This window comes from Lissotriton helveticus, chromosome 3_2, assembly GCF_964261635.1.
Source record: "Lissotriton helveticus chromosome 3_2, aLisHel1.1, whole genome shotgun sequence".
Taxonomy (NCBI): Eukaryota; Metazoa; Chordata; class Amphibia; order Caudata; family Salamandridae; genus Lissotriton; species Lissotriton helveticus.
Window position 1 is genome coordinate 276,996,246 of NC_136062.1, and position 17,991 is coordinate 277,014,236.

At 45.0% G+C, this 17,991-nt stretch overlaps 1 protein-coding gene across 1 annotated transcript in view; it reads left to right on the forward strand.

Annotated features, from left to right (window-relative positions):
• Positions 1-17,991, forward strand: part of IDH3A (isocitrate dehydrogenase (NAD(+)) 3 catalytic subunit alpha) — a 114,671-nt gene that overhangs the window by 60,931 nt on the left and 35,749 nt on the right. Inside the window, exons 6-8 of the mRNA XM_078685206.1 lie at positions 9,268-9,401; positions 12,889-12,991; positions 13,082-13,146. Coding sequence (XP_078541332.1) covers positions 9,268-9,401; positions 12,889-12,991; positions 13,082-13,146 — 302 coding nt within the window. The remainder of the gene's footprint in view (positions 1-9,267; positions 9,402-12,888; positions 12,992-13,081; positions 13,147-17,991) is intronic.

A 17,991-nucleotide genomic window follows, 5' to 3' on the forward strand; every position in this document is an offset into this window, starting at 1 on the left:
TCAGACCCATTCTGGATCTACGCCCTCTCAACATGTATATACTGTCAGAACATTTTCACATGCTGACACTGCAACAAATCCTTCCCCTTCTGAACCAAGGGGATTTCCTAGCAACCTTGGACCTCAAGGATGCTTACTTCCACATCCCACTCCACCCGTCCCACAGAAAATACCTCAGGTTCACCATTCTCAACAAGCACTATCAGTTCAAAGTCCTACCCTTCGGGGTGACTACTGCCCCCAGAGTGTTTACAAAGTGTCTGGCGACAGTGGCAGCGCACCTCAGGAGACAAAACATACATGTCTACCCGTACCTCGACGACTGGCTCGTTCAAGCAAAGTCGGAAAGACAGTGCGCCTCACACATGTCCCACACTATTCAACTCCTTCACAGCCTGGGGTTCTCCCTAAACTACCCAAAGTCGCACCTTCAGCCAGCCCATGTGCGGCAGTATCTGGGCGCGACAATAAACACCCTGACTGCTATGGCTCAACCAAACACAGTCAGAATCAACAGCATTCAGTCGCTGATCCAAAGGTTCAGACCGCAACACTCCCTGCCAGCGAGAGTGTTCATGCAGTTGATAGGCATGATGGCCTCCTGCATCTTCATAGTCCCGCACGCAAGGTTGCACATGCGTCCCCTCCAAGAATGCTTGGCAAATCAATGGACACAGGCTCAGGGACAACTAACAGACCTAGTGTTGGTGACCGGTCGGGCATACAACTCTCTGCATTGGTGGAATCCACACAACCTTTGCAAGGGACGACCGTTCCAAGAGCCTGTGCCACAGATTGTCCTAACAACGGACGCATCTCTCCAAGGGTGGGGAGCGCATGTGCTCCACTACACGGTGCAGGGACTATGGTCAACCCAGCAACAACGGTTGCACATCAACTACCTGGAATTGATGGCAATCTTCATGGCGCTCAAGTCCTTCAAAGTACATCTGTGCAACAAGGTCGTGTTGATCCGGACGGACAACATGACAGCCATGTACTACATCCAAAAGCAGGGCGGTACTCACTCACCACAGCTGTCTCATCTGGCTCAGAGCATGTGGAAGTGGGCCATTCAGAGGAACATCTTCCTCATGGCAGAACACCTCCCGGGCAAGGACAATCAGATGGCGGATCTGCTCAGCAGATACAGCCATCAAATGCACGAGTGGGAGATACATCCATCAGTACTCCACCCGTACTTCCAGCAGTGGGGTCATCCAGAGATAGACCTGTTTGCCACAAGGGAAAACGCAAAATGCCAAAGCTTTGCCGCCAGGTTCCCTCACCCGGAATCGCAAGGGAATGCGATATGGATGAACTGGTCAGGCAAATTTGCGTACGCTTTTCCCCCAGCGCCTCTCATTCCGCTGGTGGCAAGAAAGCTAAAGCAACACTCGGTGACTCTCATCCTGGTTGCTCCAACATGGGCACGCCAACCATGGTACACCACGTTTCTAGAACTTTCCGTGGTACCGCATCAAAGGCTGCATCTCACATCCAGGCTCTTGACGCAGAACCATGGCGACATTCAGCATCCAGATCCGCAACAGCTCAATCTGGCGATCTGGCTCCTGAAGTCTTAGAATTTGGCTACCTCAACCTGCCTCCAGAATGCATGGACATCATCCGAGAGGCAAGGAAGCCCACGACCAGAGCTTGCTATGCAGCGAAATGGAAGCGGTTTGCCATTTACTGTACTGACAACAATATCAACCCGCTGGATGCATCCATTCCTAACATCATCTGCTATTTGTTACATCTTTACAAATGCAATCTAGCGTACGCTTCCATTCGGATACACTTATCCGCCATAGCGGCTTATCTCCAGAATAGGCAGCATCTCTCTGTTTTCAGGGTGCCTGCCATTAAAGCCTTCCTGGAGGGACTGAAGCGAGTCATTCCTCCAAGAACACCACCAGCTCCAGTGTGGAACCTCAATGTGGTCCTCACTAGGCTGATGGGTCCACCTTTCGAGCCACTGCACTCCTGCGAAATTCAATTTCTAACATGGAAAGTGGCTTTTCTCATTGCTATTACATCGCTCAGACGTGTTAGTGAGCTGCAAGCGCTCACAATCCAAGAGCCATTCATCCAAATACATTCAAACAGGGTAGTGCTCCGCACTAACCCCAAATTCCTTCCTAAAGTAGTGTCACAGTTTCATATCAACCAAACTATTGACCTGCCTGCATTCTTCCAAAACCCACAAACGGTAGCAGAAAGAATGCTTCATACATTAGACGTTAGGAGGGCGCTAATGTACTACATTGACAGAACTCAACACTTTAGAAAGACACAACAACTTTTTGTTGCCTTCTCACCACAGCACAAAGGCAACCCCATTTCCAAAGCAGGAATAGCCAGATGGATCGTTAAGTGCATTCAAATCTGTTATCAAAAAGCTAAACGCACTTTAACGATACCCCCAAGGGCGCACTCCACACGCAAATTGGGGGCCTCCATGGCGTTCCTGGGGAACATTCCCTTGGAAGACATTTGTAGAGCAGCCACTTGGGCTACACCACACACGTTTACCAAACATTACTGTGTAGATGTGCATTCCAAACAGCAAGCAGCTGTAGGACAGGCTGTTCTCAAAACACTTTTTCAAGCTTCTGCAGCTGGCACGGGCAACCGCCCTTAATGGAGGGACTGCTATGTATTCTATGCAATAGATATGAATTTAGCAGCCCACATGCCTCGAACTGAATATGCTTCTTACCAGTATGCATCTGTTCTTGGCATGTAGGGCTGCTAACATTCATATCGCCCGCCCTCCTCCCCGGTGCCCGTAGCGGCTGCAGACACTCTCTTGCATTCATCATTAGCATGGACATCATTTACACTATTTCACTCCATCTCTGCCACAATGGCTAAAAACAATCTGGGGATGGAGCCGATGCCCATGCGCACTGTAGTCCAGGGGAGGAGCCACCTATCTCGTGATACTTCGAAGACTCTTCCAGGACAACAATGTGCAATCATCCGGACCCAACACTAGGCGGCGATCTATGCAATAGATATGAATGTTAGCAGCCCTACATGCCAAGAACAGATGCATACTGGTAAGTAGCATATTCATTATAGACCACACACATTTACAGTGGACTTTTTGCCAGCCATTGCTTTCCATTGGTTTTTCTATTACTCATTTGCTTGTTTCCTATTGGATGGCTTTCCATTCTCATCTTGTATTTGTCCCTCCTCTGTCACTTAGTTATTTTAAACATTCTTTTTATTAGAAGACTTGTTGCCTTCCAGTGCTTACATTCAGGGAACTGCTACTTTCATTCCATTATGGAACGTGTGTTTTCTTGGTCTCTCCTTTGTGTGCTGCTACCACCCTTCAACTTTTTTTGCTTTTTTTGTTTTATTTCCTTACCCCCTGGCTGTAGCTCCTCTTCCATTTTGTCTTCCCCTCAACTCGCTCCCCCGTTGCTCTTCCAGCCCTCCCACCCTGACGAAAACATTTTGGGTCTTTAACATTTTTTAGACCTCCAGCGGCCAGGCCGCTCTGCTTTCAAAAAGGTCTTTTGCATGTATAAAGTATTTTTATGTATTGCTCGAAATGGTGCCTTCCAACTTGGAATGGTAAAAAAAATCTGTAAAAACAGACCATTTGGGGCCAATCAATTTATCTTGCCCTGCGTAAAATTCCACCAGACGTCCATCTATGCTGGGTGATGTTCCCAGACCTATCAATTTTTATGGCATTGACAATTATTTTTAGATTCAGGAGTTCAGCTACCCCGTCAAGTCTCTGTGCCTGCACGCTAGCCTTTCTATAGCAAATCATGGATCGTGCCATAGTTCTGTCAGACCTATTGCCCATCCCTAAAGACTACACTAGCACCTGCCTGATCCAGTACTAGTATGCATGACTGTTCACGAAGTTTACATATATACACAAATGCACCCTCTCTGTTAACTGGCCAGACTAGTAATCTGCTAGTTCTCTCATATGGCTGCCCATCACCAATTCGTAGATTTTTGTTCATAACATATACTTCGTCTACTGGAGTGTCACATACCATTTGTGGCACCATGCAAAACATCCTGACAAACACCTAAAGGCCAACAATGCCACACCCCTACATGAGAAAGTGTTCGTATACACAGTAAAATCTATTCTTTAAGTTCAGTCCAAAAACACTAGGTCTCTCAGCCCAGGTAGCTCTTAACCTCCATAACAGGACATGGTCCTGTGTACACCTATAATCATGCTGGCCATTGACCCAAAGGGATCAGTCTATATATCTATAATTTAAGGAGCTCTACACCTCCTCAGATCACGTCAACAAGAAGACTATCATGCACTAATAAGAATGAATACAGAGTAAAATCAAGACCCTTGCTTTTCTCTGTGCTTTGACTGGATGAAAATCACTCATCTGACTAATTGGGATCTGGATGTTGTACTTAATAGTCTTGTGGTAAATCTAGGCGTATCAAGGGACGAATTCAGCATGCAGTTGTAATTACCCATCCATATTAGTGAAAGCACAACATGACTACAAATGATTTCAACCATTTCAGGGCCCTAAATATGCTTACATTCCTCTGAGTCAGTGCAGTCGATGCAACCAAATATCTCAACTACAATATCAAACACGAACAGACTAAATCCACAAGGCCTCTGTTAAAAAGAGGCACACTGGTAAGTTTTAATGTCTTTTATTAGTTGTAGTAAAGAACCACCAACTCCTGCTGCCAGCCTGCTTGATTCTCCTGGTAGTAACTGTCTCACACGAGACGCTACCATGGAGATAGAACATCAAGCACATGCCGCCTTTAGAATGAACATAACAGCCTCCATTCCCACCCACTGCATCCTAAACCTCAGCTGAGGATATACCAGTCCAGCCCATCATAGCAGGCCATTGCAATACAACCAATAACCAGAACAGACGGTGAGGGAGTCCTGCAAAGCTTTCTCAACAAAGGATGAGCTAGCGTTACCCACATAAGTTCAATAACTTAACACTTGCCAGAGGAAATCTACTGGAATGAATTGGTGATGGAAGAGGACATGTAAAAGATTCAAAATGGGTGTTGTTGTAATGCATCTACACCACCCCCCCTCCTTATACATCATGCATACTTAAACTATATTGTTACAACCACCGGAAGTTTAGCTACACAGTATAAGCAATTGCTCTTAATGTGGATATACATCTACCACAGTGTCCATTAGCATGCTATTCTCTGTGAAGGGTGGGCTTGCCAGTCCGCATGTGCAATTGGCCTCTTCCATCTCAGAGTGAGTTTGTTTCCTCATTGGCCTGTGAAATCTACCAGTTCCATGCGCACCTGTAGTTCGGTGACCCCCCTCTCCCCAGTCGCTTGTCAGTGCATTTTCTGTTAGCAGCTCCTTAGCTCTCCACCCAGTCCTATGCCTACGATGCTTATTTGAAGAAATGTGCCTTGGCATTCACCACCACCTTCAACTTAGCTGGGAACAACAGCATATAGGTTAGTAGATGACCCCTATGCCACTTTTTACTGCTGTGAATGATCAGCTCTGAGGCTTGACCGCTGCTGGGTAAAGTTGTGTAATTTCATCCTCACCCTTTACTGGAGATATGTTATTTGCTTCTGCATTTCTGTGGTGCAATGTTCCAGATGTGCTCCAAAGATCTTTTCGGTATCGTCCATCGAGTCTGACACCTGACACCTTACATAGGTCTGCTTGGAGCAGCCGAGTATCCAAATCAAATGTTTCTATCTTGTATTTCAATGGTGAACTTGTGTTGTGTATTGCCTGCAGGATCTGATCTACATGGTCAGTGGTCTCCATAGTGGCACTATGGCTGATAAGAGGGTCAGCTGGTGCAGTTGTATCCCTTGTTATCCATATTGGTGGTTTTGCTGCTTGGACCAGGTGGGTGTGGCTTGAGGTTTTTTCTTTCAAATTTTAGTTCAAGTCACTCGAAAGGATGGGTCAGTAACCAGAGCTGTGTTTAGTTGTGTATAAAACCTAGAATCGCAGTGGATACATCATGTGGATCAAGACGCTTTCCAAGGGGCAGGTATCCTCTGTCAACAAGCTGTAGCTGGGGGCAGGAATAGAAATACAGTGGAAGGCAAAACTTTGGTGAATGAACGTCCATCAAACGTTTTCAACCTTGAAGGGAACTGCTGTGACAATGCTTCCTTAAAGGTACAGAGGTAACTCTTGAGCCGGTGGTCCTTTCTAAATATAAAGGACTATGTACTGTCGCGATTGTGGAGATAATGAACTCTTTTACCCCAATGACACCATTCTCTCCCTCAGTCTATATCAGGCCATAAATTACTATTCGTGATCAACTGTTAAAAAAAAAAGTAAGAAAAGAAGATAACACATTTTGAGGAGGAAGAAGTGAATATACAGGGCCCCAAGCATGAATTAATATGTAACATTATGAAAACAGGACATCTCTTTGGAATGTGTTTGATGATGGACCATTGACTCCAAGGAGCATTTGTGTTGACTGCTTCTTATGCAGAGTTGTAGATCCATTTTGTACTCATAATCCTGTTATGTTACATTGTAGAAAATTAATTTAGTATAATAGATACATTGTTAAAGATTGCCGCTCAACTAAGTAGGCTGAAATGGAGTCTCTGAATCACACAGTCATCTCAAAATAATACTGTAGAATAAGTCAGTGGCCATTAGGTTTGGGAATACATTGTGTAATACAACGTACAAGCATGATACATTCTATGTTTTGAGCAGTGTTAAAGGTGTATATTAGAGGCATATAGACACTGCACTTTACTTCAAAGGTCCTTTTTGTTGCCACTTTAAACAGTTGTGTTCTTAGTTTCTATTATACTGGAAATCCAATCCAAATTATGTGTCATCATTAAATGAGGGGTATCAGTTTTGTATCAAAACTTTGATTAACCATGGCGCCTGAAAGAAATCAGGGAAAGGAAACACTGATCGCTCTTCTAGATTCATTGTACTTCTAAGGTCGCAGTCATGATAGCATGTCTAGAGAACATAGGAGTCTTTGTGACCCTGAGGACAAAGTTGACTAATGGTTCATTTCTTCAATAACTGTAGTTTCAGAATTGCAGATTAACATGGAATATTTGGCCCTAGACGAGCAATAAGGAGAAAATAAGCATTGTATTACTCCTATAGAAACGTTTGGTTGTATATTTGACTTGTACACCTAATTTGTTTGTGTTCCTGAACATATGTACTTGAAGTAAGAACTTCCAAATGCTCAGAAATGAGAAGAAACTAAGGATTCCTATAATGTTACATTGGATTTTTATTGAATCCTCACCCTTTTGCCTTTTCAGTGTGTGTAATCCTTTCAGATTGTGCGCATCACTAATAAGACTTTTAAACAGCTTCTGTGCAGCGGTGAGGGGAAGCTAACTGCTGTTTGAGTTTTTTAAATAACTAATTCAAACCATGTTATTCTTTTTCATATTATGAACAATTACACATAAAATATTGTTACTAAATCAGGCCTTATCAGTAGTTTTATAGAGGTTTAAATGTTGCTGAAATAGTGTGCACATTTATAAATGTTTTGCAAAAACGCCATCAAATGAATTCCAACAATTGATAAATTAAATAAGGTTACCTACATCCATACTTCTAGCTACAAGCCTACTGAAGAAGTCAGTTATTTTTCTACTGTGAATATAAAACCCAAAGAAGGGTCTCCATCTCGGAATCTCATGAGGTGATTGGCTGATTGATGGGTGTCATTACATATTTTTACATTTGGAGAGCAATTTTTCAAGTTTGCAAGAGGCGACTTGGGTGGTAGGATGAATCGTGTGATATTAAATGAATAAATACATATAATAAAAGGTTGTAAGGCAGCATAGTCCTATGAGGTTCATAACCAAGGCAAATTAAAATAGGCTGCTATACCTTACTTAATCATGGGTTATCTTTGATAATACATCAGATTGTTCTCCTAATTCCTCCGATGAAACTAAGGAGACTTGAAGATGTTCTAGAATCGTAGCTTGTATTTATTGTTCATGTTGCACTTACCTGTAAAACCGCTGACTGTGATGGTGAGGCGAGGAGGTGAGGGTTAATACATCGTTTATGTAAGTATTCACCAAGTTATTAAAACAATGGCAGTGTTGTCGAGTGATATGGTGTGTGGTGCTGCTGAATATCTTCGAGTCGAGAGAGTGCTTCTTTTGAACTGTTGAAGAGCTGAAGAATATGATTGAGTTGTCATCTGATAGGTGGAGTGGATTGTTAAAAGAAGGGTCTGTGACAGAGAGGTGGACTTAGAGGAACATCTTAATACAGACTGGAATTGGTTGGCTTGATGGCAGGAGAATCAGAACAGTATGGTGGCAAAGATTGCAGTTGTAGACCTGGTAGAAAAGAGGATGCTGTGGTCGAGAAATAGAATAGTGAAAAGAGATGGCTGTGTTGCAGAAGTTCTTAAGATGGCTGAGGGCTGGTACTTCAGAGTACAGTCTGAAAAGAGCCTGAATGCAAACGGTTGTAAGGAATATTTGAGGAAAGATGTTTGATACGTTTTTGGAGAAAGGCCTCCGTTATTTTAAAGTGCAAGGGCAGCAGAGAGGCAGTGTAGTAGGTGGAGCTAATTACAAGGCTAGCCAAAAGTTGTAAAGAAAGTCAACATTAGTCTATAAAGTAGCTGGAAGACTCCAATGAGTACACTCTTGAGTCTAACATAGGGGAGCAAGAGAAGGAGTTTGATTTATAGTCTCTGTAGTTTTCATAGTACCTTATGTTTTAGAGGCTCATTGCAAAAGGGCCCACAGGATTAAATATAGAAATGCTTAAAATTCTGCTGATATTTGGAATTTGTCCCAAGAAATTATTAACAAAACATCCAAGACCGAAGTTATTTTGCGTTTAAAGCTAATTAATCAGTAACTTAGCAAAATCGGATATTATTAGTTAGAAACTACTACGTCATTGCATGTGGGAGTGTCTTACCTACACACACATAGGTTGGTAATGCTGGAAGTGTAATCCTTCTGACTAACCATGTCTTCCTGCTCTTATTAAAGCAGCTGCTCGGTCTTGACGCTGTTGCAGCGTGTAGTTGTCTACCCTAGAAATAAATGGAACTGTTCTCCTCATTATATGTCTGTACAGCAGTCTACCAGTATCGTACCAACATTATAATATTTCGTTTGTATGTTTAAAGGAAGGTGTGGTTTTATGGGGATGGGCAGTTTGCTAAAGATATGTTTTTTGCAGTATGATTAACTTATTTTCTACATTTCCAGGTAACACTTGTTTTTGCTTTCCAGATTGTTGACGGTGTTGTCCAAAGTATCAAACTCATCACAGAGCAAGCAAGCAAGCGCATTGCACAATTTGCTTTTGAGTACGCTAGGAACAACAAAAGAACCACTGTCACAGCTGTACACAAAGCAAACATCATGTAGGTTGCTTGGCTTTTTGTTGTTTCAATGCTGCCGTAGTGCATAGAAAATGTTATTTTTACAGTTGTACCAAGTGAAATGAAATGCAAAATTGGTCTGGTACAAGACGGCAGACATTGTATTGCGCTTCTGTGGAAGTTGCTGATGACCTAGCTGGAATTAACCAACTACGAAGCGTTTTCCAAGTCTGTAGTGTCTGCGTTTGCATGCTTGTTGAGTTATAGAACAAACTTCACTAATCCAGCCGTAAACTCAGGCACGTTTTTAGCTGCTCTCAGTCACCGATCCATCACTATGGAAAAACAACGTTTTTATTTTTGAACATTCCAAATGATAGCTTGCAAAATTGTCTTAATCATTAACCATTACTTTTCCGTCTTTGTTTTTTTCTATCCATCATACGATTACATTCAGTCCAGCTCCGATTTAAAAGTACCTATTCTGTTTTTGTTTCATTCTTGTGATTTTGAAGCTGTTTTTGTAAACTTTCATCTGAAAATCCACTCTTCCGCATGGGCTTGTTATTTACATTCACATACTTGCGCTAAGACACATTTAAAGGAAGGGAAAACAGAACACGTTTTATTTAGGTATTTTTTAAATCCTTTCAGATACGTCATGACCTTCTACGTAATAGACAACTTTGTTTAGAGTGTTGAGATGTTGCCGTTTTTAAAACTGAAAGCTGCCCTTGATCTTAATAGTTTAATTTGTTTTCAGTCATTGCAGTATCTCTGGGTGCCTGGTAGTATTTTGAGGTTTAATTTCATTAAGTGATCTTCTGGACTTGTTCCAGTTTTTGGCATCTATTTTACGTTTGCTGGAAGCCATGGTTTTTTCATAGTAGTAGGCTGCCTTTGATTTACTGTGGACTTTGCCCTCTGTTCACTTTATTTTATGTACTTTTTACAATTTTTTCTTCATTTATCGTTGTTTTACCCAGGTGTTTGGATGGACATGCAATTTGATAATTGTAATATGGTCTGAAGTGTGTACGAGTCACATAACAGAGCAGTAATTCTATCCAGCATCTATTATGCTGTCAAAGACCCAGAATATTGTGGCCTAGCCGCAGTCTTGTACCTTGGTCAAAATTGATACACTTTTCGTTACTGCAAAGATGTAATTTAACAAAAATGTTTTCAATGTTCACACCTCAAACCATAACACTAGTACAGTACACAATTAAACATCCAACAGTTACATCGTGAAAGTACACTTTCATCTCCCTCTCTTAAAATAAAGTTGGGTGAGATCGTTTGATTACTTTGCGTTCCCATTATTGCTAGAGCCTGTTTGTGGCCCTCCATTGCCACCTGATCAAAACATCTGAACATGGGCCACTTGTGCGTTCATAAATTGTGGGGTAGTTGAACAAGGATAAGGTGCTCGATTTCTTTGTTCTAAAGTAGTTGGTCTCTCTAGGTTCTGTTTGAACATACCTGCCAAGCTTCCACTGCCTTCTCTTATTGACATTGCAAAGAGTAGGAAACCCTGCTTCTTGTTTAAACATTGGCTTTCGAAGATTAGCCTTTACGCAACCGTACTTCAATTTGCTTGGGTAATATTTTGTTGAGAAAGTAAGTTTGGGCACAGGTCTCCTAATGAGCCCTATTTCTTGTCTTTTCCATCACAGAGAGTGAATCCACATTCTCAGACAGATATGCTCTTGTAAGGTCACCCAGTACTTTTCATGCAACTTACCTCTTGTTAAATAGTATCCAGTGATAAGATGGGTGTTGTCTAATCTGGCCTTAACGATTACGCTGTAGATCTCAAGCACATCATCCATCCTGTAAACTGAGTTACACTTTCTCATTAAGGCCAAAAGAGGCATCTTTTTTTCTGACCTCAAGTGGTTGTGAAATGCACAGGTGCAACAAAGCAAATCATCCAAACGAAATGAATAAGCAATGTGTACTTGGTTTAGGGGGACCACATTTGGCATGCAGTCACTGTTCAATGGAACCTCGGAACTGCAATATCTACGTCTATACCTTCATGGAGCTCTCCAGGTTGGAAATCATTTGCAACATGTTCCTTGAGATATTTGGATCCTAAATAAATAGAACGTTTTAAGACTAGCTCATTCTTTTAATTTGTGCAATTGTGCCTCACAGACGGCATCACCAATTACCTTACAGTGCAACTCATGTTTGATCATTAAAAACAAATCATCTCACTGTTTCGGTACTCTCCAGTTCTTTACCACAGATTTAATCTATTTCCTTTTAGGACGAGTGACTACTTTCTAATCTGTATTTTGAATTACAAAGATGAATTGTGAACCCTTTTGTCTATTTACTAAAATCTGCCCCGACGCTGCATGGTGAACCAGAGACAGACAAATACTAGATAGGGAAACCTTTTTTGTAAACACTTGGTACTCGCATGATGTGCACATGTAGTGACGTGTCTAGCAGTGCAGGGCATCAATTGAAGTGAAGTGCTTTGTCTGCAAGGTAGCCTATTTCTCACCACATTGTGACTGATTAAACTTTCTTCCATTGTTCTTTAGTTGAACTCGCATGTTCTCCTAAGTGTTGTGTGAATGAGCCCTTTGTCTGTGTTTAGTTAGTAGCTGCTGAAACAATTACATGTTTGTTGTTCAGACTCTTTCCTTTAGATGGCTTGGTAATGAAAATGTGTGGGTAGAATCGGCACTCAACTATGATATAAACTCAATAGAACACATGTTCCAGTGCATCTTTTAGTTGGTTTCAGTAATTGCAAAAGCTGCATATCCTATTTCTCTTCCCTAATAGCTTGGGCTGATAGTAAGCAATGTGCTAGTGAGTTAACACTCCCATGTCTGCACGCCCTCTGGCGTCACTACTCTGCATTCTGAAGCCAGTGTTTGTACAGGATTGACTGTAGTATTATATGAATACCTGTTTTGCAAGTTTCATTCTACTCCACCCTTTTGTGGTCGGGTACTGCTAGTCCGTGATCTCATGGTATGTTGTAGTAAGCACACTCTGGCCTGTGTTGCAGATCTCAGAAGCTATTAACCCATTGCATGCTTATGAAGAGCTCAGCTCGTCATTAGGCACAGTGGAGCTGTGCTCATGACGAGCTGAGCTCGTCATAACTGCAGCGGATTGCCCACGCAGGGCTAATTCCCCGCCTGTGCGGGCGTTTTAAAGGAGTGGGCGGAGTCGTGACTAGCCCAGCTCGTCATGAGCACAGCCCCACTGTGCAGCCCCCCTGCCCCCCACCCCCCGCACCGCAGGATAATTAGTCCTGCGTGGAAGAAGTTAAAGATTAATTCTTGCTGGGATTCGAAACTAAATGGACGAACACATTTTTTTTAAAGGAATTCTCAAGGTTTCTTTTACCTGAATATAGCTTGGAAGAACATAATTACACATTTATTGTATAGCTGTCCAGTCGATATAATCTAGTAAACGAGACATAGTTGTGATGTTGAGAAATGCAGTATTATGTGCCATTTGCTTTAAAACATTTACATGTTTTCAATTCCAGGAGAATGTCTGATGGACTTTTTCTGAAGAAATGCAGAGAGGTTGCTGAAACCTTTAAAGATGTAAAGTTTAACGAAATGTACCTTGATACCGTATGTTTAAATGTAAGTATCTGAGCAAAGCAATTTTGTGTTTGGAAATGCTTTAGGGTTTAAATCTTGGTAATAATGTCCCTAAATATTATTTTCTTCTAGATGGTACAAGACCCATCAGAATTTGATGTGCTTGTAATGCCTAACCTATACGGAGATATCCTAAGGTAGGTTTTTTATTCATGCAGAAACATTTTTAGGAACATGCCATGCACTTGATACTCTATTCCTGTACAATGACTTATCTCTTGGTCAACATTCTAAGTAGTAAAACTTCTAGCCTGGCATAGTGCCTTATGTGAATCATGCATCCACTTAGATCCTTATCTAATAATCGTACTCGTTAAACAAACCTTCACTATGTGCGTCTGAAACTTTATCTACAAAACCCTTGCCATGAAGATTATGTGGAAAAGACAAAGTCAGCATCACAGTACACATATGTGCTGATATCCTTGGTAAAGGGTCAACAAAATCCAACCATACTATGCTCTGAGAGACCGCTAACGAAGAGTTTCAAGTTTAACAGCAACATCGTTTTCAAACCTGGGCACTCCCATGGCTGACAACTCAGTGTTGGTTTAGCAAAAGTGTACTATGGTTGCAATTCAAAGACAGTCAAGATATAGACATGGCTTTGAATGCATGTGATCACCACCGCACTGTGTAATAGATATTCAAACAGCTAAGATCAATCAGTGGTTTAAAGAGCGCGCTACTCACTCGTGAGGGTCTCAAGGCGCTGGTAGGGGAGAGGAACAGCTCCGGGTCAGTTGAAGAGCCAGGTCTTGAGGTGCTTCCTGAACGTGTGGAGGGTTGGGTAGCATCTGATATTGACCGGGAGCTCGTTCCAGGTTTTGGCTGTGATGTAGGAGAAAGCTCTCCCGCCCGTTCTGCTTCTGCGGATGCGGGGGACCTCTGCCAGGGCAAGGTCAGCGGAGCGGAGGTTCATCTTGGGTACTTGGAAACATACTCGGTCGTTGAGGTATTTGGGTCTGATGTTGTTGAGGGATTTGTAGGCGTGGGTGAGAAGTTTGTAGGTGGCCCTCTTCTCGATGGGGAGCCAGTGGAGGCTTCGCAGGTGTTGGGTCATAGGTTCATGGCGCGGTGTCCCTAGGACGAGCCTGGCGGCAGCGTTCTGGATGGTCTGGAGCTTGTTTAGAAGAGTTTTGTTGATTCCGGCTTAGAGGGCGTTGCCATAGTAGTCTGCTTGTGATGAGTGCGTGGGTGACGGTCTTTCTGCAGTTGGGGGGGGGGGGATTCATTTGAAAGTATTACGGAGGATACGGAGGCAGTTGAAACTGGTGGAGGAGGCAGCATTGATCTGGCGGTTCATGGAGAGGGAGGAGTCGAGGATTATGCTGAGGTTTCGAGCGTGGTCTGTCGGGGTGGGCGGGCTCCCGAGGGCGGAGGGCCACCAGGTGTTGTCCCAGGCGGAGGTGCGCTTTAGGCAGCAGTCCTTCATCCAGGCTGCTACGCTTCTCATTCCTTCCTGGAATCTGAGTCTGGTGATTTCTGGGTTCTTGGTGAGGGAGAGGATGAGTTGGGTGTCATCAGCTTAGGATAGATGCTAAGCCGTTGCTGTCTGACGATGGCGGCGATGGGGGCCATGTAGATGTTGAAGAGCATCGAGTTGAGTGAAGCTCCTTGGTGTACTCCGCAGACGATGTCAGTGGGGACGTAGAGGAAGGGGGGAGTCTGATCCTCTGGGTTCTGCTGGAGAGGAAGGATTGGATCCAGTTGAGGGCGGATCCCTGTATTCCTGCGTTGTGGAGTCTGGCGGCTAGTATGCGATGTGAGACGGTGTTGAAGGCTGCAGAGAGGTCTAGGAGGATAAGGGCTGCGGTGTGTCCCTGGTCTAGCAGCATGCGGATGTCGTCGGTAGCTGCAAGAAGGGTGGTCTCGGTGCTGTGGTTGCTGCGGAAGCCAGACTGGGAAGCATCTAGGATGCAGTGTTCTTCGATGAAGGCAGTCAGCTGGGCGTTCACGAGTCTTTCGGTGACTTTGACTGCGAAAGGGAGGAGAGAAATGGACCAGTAGTTCTCCAGGTCTGTTGGGTCGGCCGTCGGATTCTCGAGGAGGGGTTTCACCTCTGCGCGTTTCCAGTCGTCAGGGCCGGTGCCGGGTATGAGGGAGGAGTTGATTGTTTGTCCTAGTTCGGGTGCGATGGCAGTGGCGGCCCTGTGGAAGATGTAAGGGGGGCAGGGGTCCGTTGGGGCTCCTGAGTGTGTCTTCTTGAGGAGATGAGCTTGATGGACGCGGTGGCCCAGGAGGTGATGGTCGGCTTCTCGGCGGTGGTGGGTGGTGGGTGGTGTGGTGCGGTCTACTGCAGGCTCGCTGAACTTGTCTTAGAGGGCTTTGATCTTCAGGTGGAAGTAGGAGCTGAGTTTGTCGCAGAGTTCCTGGGAGGGTGCGATGTCAGTGGCTTCGCAGGTGGGTTTTGCAAACTGCTGAATGACGTTGAACAGTTCCTTGGTGTTGGATGCGTTAGTCTTGACTTAGTCTCTGATGAAGGTTCTTTTGGTGTCCTTTATACGCTGGTGGTAGTCCTTCATGGCGATCTTGTGGTTGTTCCGTGCTTCCGTGGTCTTCTGGTTTCGCCAGGTTTTCTCCAAACGTCTGGCCTCTTGGAGTTCGGTGGTGAACCAGGCGGCCTACGGCGGGCGTTGTTTGGCCCTGTGTCGGAGGGGTGCCAGCTTGTCAGCGCAGCAGGAGACCCAGTGGTGGAATTCCCTGGCTGCAGAGTTAGTGTCGGTTATGGCCTTGGTGGGGGGAAGGGAGGTCTTGGAGGAGGGTGAAGTTCAGGTTTTCCTCGGTGACCTTAACTCCAGTTCCGTCGAGGTGGGCGCGGGTGCGGTGTGGAAACTGAAATGGACGCAGTGGTGGTCTGTCCAGAGGGACTGGGTGGTGTGGCTGAAGTGGATGTTTGATCCTCCCTTGAAGATGGGGTCGAGGGTGTAACCTGCTCTGTGGGTGGGAGTGCTGATGAGCTGTTTCAGTCCTAGGTTGGCGAGGTTCTCGTGGGGTGTGGTGGAGTCGGGCTGTTCTCGAGGTAGAATTTCAGGTCCCTGAGCAGGTTGTAGTCGGTGGAGGTGATGGCGTGGGGTGCGGTGAACTCAGTGATCGTGGTTGCGGGCTTAGCGCGGGGTCCCGGCGACCTGCAGATGAGGGTGCCGCATAGCGTGGTTCTGGGGCTGGTCTGGATCTGGAAATGGGGGTGTTCCGTATTGGCGTGTGAGTCGCTTGTGCTGGATGTGGAGAGTCGGAGTGGGGTCTTGTGTGCGATGGCGATTCCTCCTCCCGGGCGGTGTGGGCGTTGGTCCAGGTTTCCATGAAGAATGCGACTTCGGGCGAGAGGGTGTCGATCAGGTCCCAGATCTCTACGGCATGTCGGTGTGGGGAGCGCATGTTAAGAAGGACGCGGTTCAGGGTTTCAGTGGGTCGTCAGTAGGTGGTCCTTCGGTGGCAGTGGGCGTCATGTCGACGGTGAAAGATCTTCTGCAGTGTCCGCACGAGAACTGCCTATGGGTCGTGTTGGGTGAGGATCTCACGCAGTCGGTGTGGCCTCCGGGGTTGAGAGCGTGCAGGCTGGCTGAGTCGTAGCGGTGGGGGCCAGGAGAACCAGGGTTCCTGGCACAGTTTGCGGTCGGTCACGAACCAGCGCTGACGGGCTTGCCTTAGGGGCGCCAGCGGGGCAACCGCCAATTAGTAGGGGGGTGGGGCGGGAGCAAATTACAAATAGCAGGGGGAAACGGCAATAACAGTAAAATACAGTATGCAAGCAAAACAATAAGCAGACCACAGTCAGGCACAAATTACAATATCAGGGGTAAAACAGCAATACCGAGTTACCGCAGCAGCCTCGAACCCTGGGGAGAGAGGCTCAATACTCTGCAATCCGGCTGAAGAGCGGCGCTGCTGAGGAGAGTGCTACTTGACCAGAGGTCAAGACATAACGTGTGCTCCCCCTCCAGTGGTCGCCATTTAGATGGGGAGGGGGGCGGGAGCAGAGGAGTGGGAGGCGGGAGAGGGGCTGACCGGGGGGCGGGCAGCAGAGGCAGCAGCGGCGTGAAAGTAGGCTACAGTCAGGCACAAATTACAAATAGCAGGGGGAAAATGGCAATAACAGTAAAATACAGTACGCAGGCGAAACAATAAGCAGGCAACAGTCAGGCACAAATTACAATAGCAGAGGGGAAAACAGGATTACCGAGGTACTGCAGCAGCCTTGAACCCAACAGTCAGGCACAAATTACAATAGCAGGGGTAAAACAGCAATACCGAGTTACCGCAGCAGCCTCGAACCCTGGGGAGAGAGGCTCAATACTCGGCGATCCGGCTGAAGAGTGGCACTGCTGGGGAGAGTGCTACCTGACCAGAGGTCAAGGAATCACACCTTCAACTGGTTGGCTATTGTTTCACATTCAGATGTAAAACCAAGGGTAATCTTTTTTCTGTTGCTGCTCTTTAAATTAATTTCGAATTTTAAGTGACCGTTACGCTTTGAAATGCTCAGTCCGCTTTATTTTAGCAATGTCCAAAAGTTCATATAAGCCCATAATTCCAACTCCAGTTTATCATGCAATTAGTTGTATTTAATTATACATTATTGCATTGATACATTTGTATTGCACATTCTTCTTAACTCTTTTTATTTGAACATTGCTTATTGTACAGCCTATGTAGCAGGAGAATACAGATTAGCACGTCATACATAACAATTACATTTGTACATAGTCTAGGCAGTGGTCGAGTGTACATCAAGATTGGTGCGTTTAGGGCCTATTACCACTCATAAATGTTTAGCTCCACCAGCTCACCAGGACTGTTCTACCGGTCTTTCTCCCCCGCCCCCCCATTAACATAACCTCGCATCAAAAAAACACTTAGTCATGCCAGGCCCCCCACACCGTTTTCCATTTCTTGGGGCAGCCTTTGTTCTGCTCTTAGGCACACATCCCAATCGTTGATGCATAGGGGAGTGTTCATACCCCACGCCCGGGACAATATTG